At 39.2% G+C, this 12,500-nt stretch overlaps 1 protein-coding gene across 1 annotated transcript in view; it reads left to right on the top strand.

Annotated features, from left to right (window-relative positions):
• ncstn (nicastrin) overlaps positions 1-11,847 on the top strand; it is a 35,443-nt gene extending 23,596 nt beyond the window's left edge. Inside the window, 10 exon segments of the mRNA XM_056470040.1 lie at positions 1,656-1,825; positions 3,915-4,017; positions 4,340-4,369; positions 4,371-4,439; positions 4,781-4,883; positions 9,801-9,815; positions 9,818-9,976; positions 11,573-11,701; positions 11,704-11,735; positions 11,737-11,847. Coding sequence (XP_056326015.1) covers positions 1,656-1,825; positions 3,915-4,017; positions 4,340-4,369; positions 4,371-4,439; positions 4,781-4,883; positions 9,801-9,815; positions 9,818-9,976; positions 11,573-11,701; positions 11,704-11,735; positions 11,737-11,847 — 921 coding nt within the window.
• Positions 11,848-12,500: the final 653 nt, after the last annotated feature.

Genomic DNA, 12,500 nt, shown 5'->3' with positions numbered 1-12,500 from the left:
AGATATTCGGTGAGCAAACCCTTATTTTAATGGATATAAATGATTAATAAAACTGTTTTGTTTAAATGCACCAAAATGTCTAGGCTTTATTCACTGAGAAATGGAGAAAAATATTAATTTTCAAAAAGGGGGTGTACTCCTATATGCAGAGCACTGTATGTACATGCATATTTTCAGATTTTTAGTCTGTGAGGGCTAATAATTCTCACTTCAATTGTAAACTCACTGGCCACTTATTAGGTACACCTTTCTAGTACCGGGTTGGACCCACTTTTGCCATCAGAACTGCTTTAATCCTTCGTGGCAGAGATTCAACAAGCTACTGGAAATATTCCTCAGAGATTTTGCTCCATATTGACATGATAGCATCACACAGTTGCTGCAGATTTGTCTGCTGCACATCCATGATGCCAATCTCCCGCTCCACCACATCCCAAAGGTGCTCTATTGGATTGAGCTCTGGGGACTGTGGAGGCCATTTGAGTACAGTGAACTCATTGTCATGTTCAAGAAACCAGTCTGAGATGATTGGTGCTTTATGACATGTGTGTGTTATCCTGCTGGAAGTAGCCATCAGAAGATGGAGACACTGTGGTCATAAAGGGATGGACATGGTCAGCAACAGTACTCAGGTAGGCTGTGGCATTGACACCATGCTCAATTGGTACTAATGGACCCAAAGTGTGACAAGAGAATCTCACCCACACCATTACACCACCAGCCTGAATCGCTGATACAGAGCAGGATGGATCCATGCTTTCATGTTGTTGAGGCCAAATTGTGAGCCGAGCATCCGAATGTGTCAGCAGAAATGGAGACTCATCAGACCAGGCAACGTTTCTCCAATCTTCTATTGTCCAGTTTTGGTGAGCCTGTGTGAATTGTAGCCTCAGTTTCCTGTTCTTAGCTGACAGGAGCGGCACCCGGTGTGGTCTTCTGCTGCTGTAGCCCATCCGCCTCAAGGTTGGACGTGTTGTGTGTTCAGAGATGCTCTTCTGCAGACCTCGCTTGTAACGAGTGCTTATTTGAGTTACTGTTGCCTTTCTTTCAGCTGGAACCAGTCTGGCCATTCTCCTCTGACCTCTGGCATCAACAAGGCATTTGCGCCCACAGAACTGCCGCTCACTGGATATTTTCTCTTTGTCGGACCATTCTCTGTAAACACTAGAGATGGTTGTGCGTGAAAATCCCAGTAGATCAGCAGTTTCTGAAATACTCAGAGCAGCCCGTCTGACACCAACAACCATGCCACATTGAAAGTCACTTACATCCCCTTTATTCCTCATTCTGATGCTCTCTTTCACCTGCAGCAGATCGTCTTGCCCATGTCTACATGCCTAAATGCATTGAGCTGCTGCCATGTGATTGGCTGATTAGACATTTGCGTTAACAAGCAGTTGAAAAGGTGTACCTAATAAAGTGGCCGGTGAGTGTATATGTGTATGTATGTGTGTTTTACATATATATGAATGCTCTTTCATTGTCACAGCTGTCGGTAAACGCCAGCTGTTTTTATATTGTTCAGATATCAGAGACCACCAGTCACTTTTAAAAGAAGATGTAAGCGGGTCATTATAAAACCAGATGCAGTCACCAGAGATTGACCATCAAGATCTGCAGTGTGAATGCAACCTTATAGAGTGTTTTTCTCTCAGGTGTCAGCGATGATCAAGACTTTAAAGTCCAGCGCTGCAGGTCTGAACATTAATCTGCAGGAGCCGTCGGTCAGTCAGCCGCTGCCGCCTTCATCCTTCCAGCGCTTCCTGAGAGTTCGGCAGATCCCAGGCCTGGTGCTGACCGACCACGAGAAGGCCTTCAACAACAGGTCTCAGAACAGCTCACTAATAAAAACAAACAAGACCACAACAATCATCAATTAATCAACCAACCTTTATTTATATATCACCTTACTACAACCAAAGTGCTTTACACCAGTAAAAACCAAATTATACAACACAACTAGAAAGCAACCAATGCAAAAGTGTCAATGAAATACAGCAGAACATTAAAACAGAGAAAAGTGTCAGTGCTACTATGCATTAAATCCATTTTGAACAAGTCAATCTTAAGCTTGGCTTTAAACAGTGGATATCATTGCATATGTATGGACCCTTATCACAGTTTCTCAGTAGCATTAGTCGTCGTAGTAAATTGAGCTTTAAATTGTTTTAATTAAATGAAATACATTTTTAATTACATTTTTAAATCAATCTAATTCAGTTAGAAAAGCACAAAAAAACTTACATTTTTATTACAGTTTTCTCAGTGGCTTTGGTGCATTTCTTACAACACTGTTTACATTTGCACATCAGTTAATGCATTTCTCAAATCAATTAGTACACACTGCAAAATCGAGTGGATAACCTGCAGAAGTGTGTCACATGCTCAAAATGGAGAGCTCATTCCTCAAAAGCAAGTATTGATGTCAATGAAAGTGTCAGTGTCATCAGGATGAAAAGTCCTGACACCGTTGTTTATGAACAAGATGGCTTTGTCATGTTTTCATCATGTCAGTTTACTCTGTACTTTTTTCCAATGCAAAACAGTCCTGAAAATGCTCAAGACAGCACTATATACTGTGCACAGCCATTTGAAGACTACAGTAAAGTTAGACATCACTGCATTTAGTGCGGTATCTGAGTACAAGACACTGAATATGTGTGTTTCACATGTTTACTGCAGATGCTCTGTGCAATTCTAATTTATTCACAGCATTGTGCAAAAGAATAAACACCCTTATTTACAATAAACATACACCTCCTTTGTCTAGAGCTGTGCACAACTGTAGACAATATTACAGCACATATTGGAACTGAACCCACAACACACACAGAACTGTAAATCAGTCATCAAATTGTTCAGTTTAGAAGACATTTTCAAGAAAAAAAAATATTTTAAAAGTTTAATAAAATTAACTTGACAGATTTTGACTAATTCAACATTTGTGTATGTAATGACTCCAGTAATGAAATGAGGACTATTAGTTTAATATGGACTGACTATTCAGCATTCACAAGTGTAGTTAACTGACTGACATGACATAAGCAAATGACAATGTTATAAACAGCAGAGAGTTGTATGAACACAGTAGATGCATGTCCAAAAGCGTCTGCAATCTGCTGGAAGGAGTGAGAAACTGCTACTGCACAAATGACTAGCTGTTTAGAGAAATGCATTAACTGTTGTGCAAATGTAAATAGTGTTGAGAGAAATGCACCAAAGCCACTGAGAGAACTGTAAATACAGTGTTTTTATTATGATGATCATATCTTTTAATTAATCATGAAAACTGCATGTGCTGCTATGGTATTACATGATTTATTCTGAACATCCATTAGACACATTTTATGAATTTATAATATATTAAAATAACTTAGATTTTAATAAAATGTTGATTATTTAAAATGTTGATTTTAAAAGTTAATAGATGCCATAACATCAAAAATTTGATGACACCAGAATTTAATACATATATATACCTGTTATTAATGTGGGTGTGTCTTTTGTGTTTGTGCATATGTGCGCCTGCATGCATGTGAGAGAGAGAGAGAGAGAGAGAGAGAGAGAGAGAGAGAGTGTGTGTGTGTGTGTGTGTGTGTGTGTGTGTGTGTGTGAGAGAGACACTAAACTGTGAGTGTGTGTGAGAGTGTGCGTGCATGTGCGAGAGTGTTTGTGTGTGTGTGTGTGTGTGTGTGTGTGTGTGGTGTGGGTGTGTGGGGTGTGTGGTGTGTGGTGTGTGTGGGTGTGTGTGTGTGTGTTGTGTGTGTGTGTGTGTGTGTGTGTGTGTGTGTGTGTGTGTGTGTGTGAGAGAGACACTAAACTGTGAGAGTGTGCATGCATGTGCTAGAGTGTTTGTGTGTGTGTGACGAGCGGCAGGCGTCTGAATCCCCATTTCTGCACTCTGTGTGTGACAGATATTACGAGAGCATGTATGATGATGCAGAAAACCTGAACGTCTCGTATCCACCAAACCTGAGTCCAGAAAAGCAGCTGGTGTACCAGACGGATGCTGCAAAGGTGCAACACACACACACACACACACACACACACACTGCGCAGATCATACTGTGTTCATGCATTATACACACACACACACCGACTTAAAAAAAAAAAATTTGTATAGTTGCAGGACATGTATATACGGTTAAGGGCAAAATTATTATCTATATGTATATATATTAAACTAAATATTAGATATTTAAATGAATTAAAATGATGTTGCTTTTAATTTTTCTTTATATTTTATTTGATAAAGCTGCTCTGGTACAATAGTTATTCTGAAAGTTGATTATGATTGAGTTCCTGTGTTGACGCTGATGTTCTCTGTGTTGTTCTTCAGTCTCTGGCTGAAGTGGCCACGCTAGTCGCCTCGCTCGCTCTACACACAAGCTAAAGGAAACCAGAGCACACTCAGCAACATCACTGCTGATCCCAATATGGTGAACACACACACACACACACACACATTCTTCATTCTCACATGATGTCATGTGACTCTGCTCAGCTGCTCTCATTCTCTCCCTCTATTTACATTGAAGTTAAAGTCAGCAATACAAACAATAATGACTAAATGGCAAATAATAAAACAAAGTAAATCTCTCTCATTAAATCATCCATCTGTTCATCTATCTATATATCTGTCTAGAGAGATAGATAGACAGACAGACAGATTAACTTTATATGAATTTTTATGAATGTTTTAATCTTCATATGTATGATATTGGTGTGTGTGTGTGTGTGTGTGTGTGCGCGCGTGCGTGTGTGTGTGTGTGTTTCTCAGGTCTCTCAGCTGCTGTATAGTTTTCTGGTGCAGAAGAATAACAGCTGGCTTCGCTCTCTGCTTCCACCTGAAATCACTAAAAAAGGAGGCAGCAGCATTTTAAGTGAGTTTTCAGCTGTTTATCTCTATTAAATCTCTCACACACATATAAATGTAGACATCCAAACAAACCCAAACACAAGCTTATCTGGAGGAACCACGATCATTGAGCAGGGTTCATACAGTCATGGAAAACCAGGAAAAGTCATGGTATTTTGACTTTTCCAGACCTGGAAACGTTTGGAAAAACAGAAAAACCTTCAAAGTTTTTGGAAAAGTGATGGGAATTAGTTAAACAAATATCTGTAGAGTTGAATTTCGCGAAATTGACCATATTTAGTATTTCTGTGATGTATATTGCGATGTAAATACAACTTCACTAGGTTTATTTGGATTGATTGGGATGATTTTGTAGAGTGAATCTCCAATAATATATAACAAATAAAAGACAAGCATAGATAGATAAATATAGTAAAGATAAAAGTGAATTATAGCTTTCAGGTATTCACTATTCTGGTACAGATATTGAATAATCATCACTGCACAGTCTTCATCCTATATATTTAATCTTTATTAAAGTTACTAAAGCCATGTTAAATCTGTTAGTACATGCTTCTTTCACCTGCACCTTTTTGGTCAAGCTTATAATTAACAGTATTAGTGTTTCTGTATTTGGATTTTTAATTAGTTTTAATGTGTTTTAACATGTTTTCTTTTATTGTCATGTGTTCTTTTACTTGTTTTCTTTTATTGTAAAGCACTTTGTGACTCAATGTCTGGGAAAGGTGCTATGTAAATAAACCTTTACTTACTTACTTACTAAAACATGACTTGTGGCCGGATGTTTTTAACTCTGAAATATTGAAATGTTCACACCAGGGGCGTTGCTAGACATAAAGCTCTACTGGACACCTCCCCCGATAGATAGATAGATAGATAGATAGATAGATAGATAGATAGATAGATAGATAGATAGATAGATAGATAGATAGATAGATAGATAGATAGATAGATAGATAGATAGATAGATAGATAGATAGATAGATAGATAGATAGATAGATAGATAGATAGATAGAAGATAGATAGATAGATAGATAGATAGATAGATAGATAAAAGTATTCTTGTTATTACACAATTATTATTCTAAATAATCTTAAATTAACTGAAAGCAATGTTTAGACACAACTGGAGTGATGCTAAGATCATTTAAGAAATCTTTGCATAAATATTAATTTCATTTGAATGAAATTCTATTGACAATTCAATAAAATAAAAAAAAATGAGTTTATAGAATTATCTGTTGTAGACTTGACACATGGCAGAGAATTAGGTTTATTAAGTCTTTACCTCCCTGACTCCTCATCTCCTCATCCTCCTTTTTGCTTCAAACAAAAAAATCTATTAGCAGGCATGCTTAGTAGATCACCTTCATATTGTTTAAACTTAGTTTGTCGAGTAGCCTACTTTTTTGCAAGTAGCCTACTTTTTTGGCGTGCATGTAATTACCGGGACTCGCACTGGCAGAAGAGCAGCGCGTGCGAGAAGCGCGTGGGTTCTCTGCACAGACGCGGAGATGCTCAGTTTGCTTTTGGATAACACTGCTTTCTTTCACCAGCGTTGGTTGGGTTGCACATAGAGAATAGCGTTTATTTCGGAATTACCACTCTTAATAAATACACTTGCATATGAAGTAAATCATATCTCAATGCATTTACTGGGGCACTGGAGATTGTTACTGGTGCATGTGCCCCAGTAAATTGGGTCTAGCGACGCCCCTGGTTCACAGAGTCACAGGCCTTTAAAGGCAAAGTTCACTCAAAGATTGAAATGTCCTCACTATTTACTCACACTTCACTTGTTTCTATACTATAGGAGTATTACATTAATTCTTTTTGTGTTCAATTAAAAAAAAGGAAACTCATAAATGTTTTGAAACTAGTGAAGGGCGTGATGAAAATGGTCATTTTGGATGAACTTTCTCTTTAAAAATGCATGCAGATGATAAACTTTACCCATTATGATTAAACTCTAATATACTATAATCTTAGCATTGCATATCCTGTGCTGTGACTATTGCGAATGCACACGTTGCGATATCGATGCTGAAACGATTATTGTGCAGCCCTAACTTGAATTTAGGTTAGTTGTCTTTACTTCTTTTCTGCTCTTGTCCAAAAACTTGCTCTCACATTATTAGTGCTGTGTAAGCATTATCAAAATCAATATAAAAGCATATTTAAACAAAAGAGATTGTTGATTTTCTGTGATAAGCTGTTTTTTTTAAATTTGAACATCATTGTTTTTCTTATATTTACCATGTATAAGTAGGCATTACATGAAACATTATGACTTGAAAGTTCTGGAAAAATCATGGTATTTTAGTAGTACAAATGTGTATGAACCCTGATTGAGTTACCATGTCTAATGTTAATAGATAATATTAAATATTAATGATTCACAGTATTTTTCTTCTGGAGAAATTTTTACTAGAATAAAAGCAGTTTTTAATTGTTTTAAAACCATTTTAAGGTCAATATTATTAGCTCCTTTAAGCAATATTAGTTTTGGATTGTGTCCAGAACAAACCACTGTTATACAATAACTTGCCTAATTACCCTAACTTTACCCTAATTACCCTAGTTAAGCATTAAATATCACTTTAAGATGAATACTAGTGTCTTGAAGATATATAGCTAATATTGTGCTGTCATCATGGCAAAGAGAAAATTAATTAGTTATTAAAAGTGTTATGTTTAATAATGTGTTCTCAAGAAACTAAATCTCTCCCTAAAACAACACTTGGGAAATATCTTTAAGAGAATCAAGTATTGACAGGAGGGTGAATAATCTAGTCCTCTGCTGTATGTGAATCAGTCTGAGCCTCATGACAGATTCTCTGTTTTTCTCTGTCCGTCTTCATCAAGTTTCTCTGGTTGTTGCAAACATAGACCTTTAAATGCCCTATTTTAATGTCATCAGACAACGGTTGTTATCGGGAGAGGCTTTAAAGGAAACGTTGCTTGAAATAATGCTAGAGTTTTTATCAAAAGTAAATCTTAAAAACTGTTTTGATTTTTATCTTATGTATTTTTATTGCTGATGTTTTTTATTGTTATTTTTAATAGAAAAGTGTTATTTAGCATATGTTGTAAATTTGACCTGGTTTTGCCATGAAATAGCCAGAGAAGCTGATATTAGGGCTGCACAATGTGATGTTTATTTATAAACTAATTTCAACAGGATCACGTGCTTATGATTGCTTGCGGCTGGACCCGCATTATCCATTCATGATTCACCAATCAGACGATTCCTAAGCCACTATAAATACCCTCAGTTCCATATAACAGCATCTTCATTTTGAAGAATCCCCCCTTCCACCCCTACTCCTCCTCCTTTCCTAGATGAGTGGCACGGTGGCCCAGTGGTTAGCACTGTTGCCTCACAGCACCTCTAGTCCTTACCAAGCCAGCCGACGTTTCTGTGCAGAGTTTACACGTTCTCCCCGTGCTCGCATGGGTTTCCCCGGGTTCCCCAGTTTTCTCCCACCATCCAAAAACATGCAACTTAAGTTAATTGACTAATCCAAAGCACCATAGACGTGCTCCTAGTAAGTAGTTATCTCTTAAGAGCAATCACTATCTGTTCATAGCATCTACAGCAGGCGAGTTCTCCAGATCTACCTGAGCTCAAACTCCCCTCTCGCCTTGCAAACTGGGGGGAGCCCCGTGCTCGAGGATCTTATGAGCTCAGGGCTCTCTCCCGGGACAGCATGCCAAATACGCTTCATAATCAATCATCAGCTCAGTGTGAACTCTTAAATATGGTTCAGCACGATATTGCAATGTGTACTTCTGCAATAGTCACATCGCAAGATATTCAATGTTGAGTCTGAATAATAGTTCAGCAGGAGCTGCAGAATTGTGTCTAGTTACAGTATTTATACAGGGTTTATTTGATTTATGCAAAACAAACAAAGGAATTTCTTACTTTTTAAAATGTTCTTGTCTTGTTTCTAGTCCAAATATCTACATAAATGGCACTGGCAGATCATTTTGCTTGTTTTAAAGAAAAACAAAACAATATTTTTGCTTGATTTGAGAATTTTTAGATATTTGGACTAGAAACGAGACAAAACAAAGTAAGAAAAGCAGTTTTGCATTGTGATTATTAATTGTTTGTGCCTGAATACTGTTAGCAGGGTGTCCGCGGGGTCTTAAAGTATTAAAAGTTGGTAAATCAATATAAAAAAAAATTAAGGCCACTGAAAGATAATTTTTTTCTAAGCGTTGTCCAAAGTGTTTGACTCCAAAAAAGCATAAATATATTTATTTCCTCCAAATATTACCAATGGCATGCTCTATTCATGTGATAATTTGGGCGGTGGCACGTCCGGCCAAGCTCCTCCGTTCGTGTGATGTCATGTAATTTGCATCAATCGTGGGAAGATGATATGATGCTCACGTGTAGTCAAACCATAGTGCAAAACAGTCGGCAAGAAGGGAAAATGCAAGTTTGCATCTCCTGTTGGAGAAAGACGAGTTTAGTGTGGCTGAAGCCTGTCGCTGAAAACAACTGCGTAATTACTCCTTCAAGCTTTGTTTCTTCTGAGCTTATCTGAGTTCTGTTGCACGCTTGTGCTCCATTAATTTATTTAACTACAACTGTTTATTAAGTTAAAGTTTGATACTGATTAGAACTTGAAGTGGCGACGAGGTCTTAAAGTATGCTGAAAAGGTCTTTAAAACAGTATTGAAATACCTTTAGGATTCCTGCATATACCATGTGTTAGACTCCTTCCCCAAAAAAACGTCAAATTGTGCTATTTAAACTATCTCGGGATACTGTATTCATATCGCAATATTTAGCGCAGAAAATTGAAATATTTCTATGTCTTTTTTTTCCAGTATTTCCAATATCATGCAGCCCTATATGACGTGACATTAAATTCAAACATCTCTCTCTCCTCTGGTTTCCTGCAGGTTCTGGTCCTCCTCAGTCTACATCGGTCTGGGTCCGCGGCTGCAGAGTCCCGTTCACAGTGTGACGCTCTTCGTTCAGTACATTCTGGCCAATCTGACAGGCAACGCCACCAACTTGACGGAGAGCCAGTGTCAAAACCCCAAAGAGCTGAGCAGCAAGGACAGAGACGTAAGCAGTTAACTCTTCTATTCACTATAGACCTTTTCTTCGTTGCTGCATGGAGGCCGCCATAGCGACCAGCGTCTTCCGTAGAATGCTGAGAACGTCCGTTTACTGCCTTTACAACTGGTTAATCTTGATCTGAATATAGTTGTCAATACCTTGTTGAGTGGTTTACGGAGTGTTTTTGTGATTCACAGGCTTGATTTTGAAAGGTTAAAGCTGTTATACTTCTGTCAGATGCAGTTCAAGCGGAAGGGAAAACACTCTCCTAATTCAGTTCAATTCAATTCCCCTTTATTTGTATAGCGCTTTACAATGTAGATTGTGTCAAAGCAGCTTCACATAAAAGGTCACAGTAAATAGGAACAGTGTAATTCAGTTTGTAGGTTTAAGTTCAGTTCAGTTTAGCTCAGTTCAGTGTGGTTTAATAATCACTACTGAGAGTCCAAATACTGAAGAGCAAATCCAACGATGCGCAGCTCTACAGATCCTGAACCATGCAAGCCAGTGGCGACAGCGGAGAGGGAAAAAACTTCACTAATGGCGGAAATGAAGAAAAAAACCCTTGAGAGACACAGGCTCAGTTGGGCACGATCATTTTAATTTCTCCGCTGGCCAAACGTCTTGTGCAGAGCTGCAGTCTCAGTGGCGGAGGCTGGAAGCTGGCCTCAGCGAAGACTCGTCGTCCCCGGAGCGTCACAGGAATCAGTCTCATTCTCCACTCCTCCATGACCATCGCAGTAGCTGCTCAGGATACAGCCTGGTCCAAGATTATGGAAACCTTGGGATCATCGTCGTTGGTCTTGGATCGAATCAGTGACTCTGCATAGTCTGAGGGCCTCGGGAGAGTATCCCCAGGAGGAAATGGAGAATAAAGAGAATCATTAGCGTAGCTGCTGTTCATAGCGTATATAAACAAGATGCAGAAACCTGTGTGGAAGCCCGCTAAGTGGTGCACCAGTGTCTGCTGTCAGATCAGCTGCTGAAATACAGCGTCCGTGTTCTCGACCTGTCAGCTGTTATTCTGTACTGAGTGGCTCTTCAATGCGCACACACGCAATAGAACACCTGCATTATAGAGCAAACCACATTACTGACATGACACTCTACAGGTATATAACGAAGCCATGCAATTCCAAAAAATAAAAGTAAGTTACTGATACTCATACCGAAACTCAAAATTCTCTCTCTGATACTCTGCTGGCTGGTTTGCATGTTGATTCTAATCAGGAGCTGTTTACGGTTCATTTAGTTAGCTTGTGTTGTGTAGTATTTACCACCGTATGTGCTTTTCTGTCATTTCAAAAAGCCACTTTAATTTCACTGTGTCCGTGGGACAGTACAAACTGTGTGTGTCAAACATTCTGGTCAATTACATTAGTTGGGTTGGTTATATATTGGATTAAGGGGAAAATGATCACTTTAGCGATGACGTTGCTTTATTTAAATGGCACATGGTGCCGTCTGACGGTAATGGTAAATGACTTGCAGAATGTTGTCTTCCATGCTATCCATCGCATTATGGTTAGTTTTTGATTTCATGTTGTACTTTAAAGCTGCAGTTTTCCCAGTATGCTGTGCGCTGATGTGTGCTGTCTCTCTCTCTCAGCTATACTGTATTTCTGGGTGTCTGGTCCATCGTCGGGGAACAGCAGTGCGGATCCGCTGTGTGTGGAGGCGTCTGTACGTCTGTCTAAAGCTGTGTCTCCCGCATTCGAGCTGCTGCAGTACGGATCCTCAGATACTCCACATGGACTGAGTCCCGCTGGAAGAGGCATCCGCGCCAGAATATTCCTGGTGGCCAGCAGAGAGCTGGAGGGTAACACTGCACACACTGCTTATCGCGTTATTGTTGCTTTGAGAACATCAGCCTGTGCAATGTAAACAGACTGACCAAGCTGATTAAGGGTGCTTTCATACCTATTCACAATCTGACACAAGTTTGTCGCGGATCTGGAGCAACAAATATTAACTCGACTTCTAGTTGATCATTTGGTGGATTTTTCCCATGAATCATCTGTTGAACAAATAAAACAAATGCTGCAGAAGACCTACTGGAACCAGCATGGAGCCAAGATTCTCACAGAAATCAGTCAAGTTTGGTGAAGGAGAAATCATGGTTTGGGGTTCCATTCAGTATGGGGCGTGTGAGAGATCTGCAGAGTGGATGATCAACATCAACAGCCTGAGGTATCAAGACGTTTGTGCTGCCCATTACATTACAAACCACAGGAGAGGGACAATTCTCCAGCAGGAGAGCGCTCCTCATACTTCAGCCTCCACATCAAAGCTCCTGAAAGCAGAGAAGGTCAAGCTGCTCCAGGATTGGCCAGCCCAGTCACCAGAGATGAACATTATTGAGCATGTCTGGGGTAAGATGGAGGAGGCGTTGAAGATAACACAAAGAGTCTTGATGAACTCTGGGAGTCCTGCAAGAAGGCTTTCTTCACCATTCAGTGACTTTATTAATCAGTGATTTGAGTCATTGCAGGATGTATGGATGCAGTCCTCCAAGCTCATGATGGAGTCAGACACAA

This window comes from Danio aesculapii, chromosome 2 (genome assembly GCF_903798145.1).
Source record: "Danio aesculapii chromosome 2, fDanAes4.1, whole genome shotgun sequence".
Lineage (NCBI taxonomy): Eukaryota > Metazoa > Chordata > Actinopteri > Cypriniformes > Danionidae > Danio > Danio aesculapii.
The sequence above is the reverse complement of the archived record's forward strand: the minus strand, read 5'-3'. Positions and strand labels throughout refer to the sequence as shown.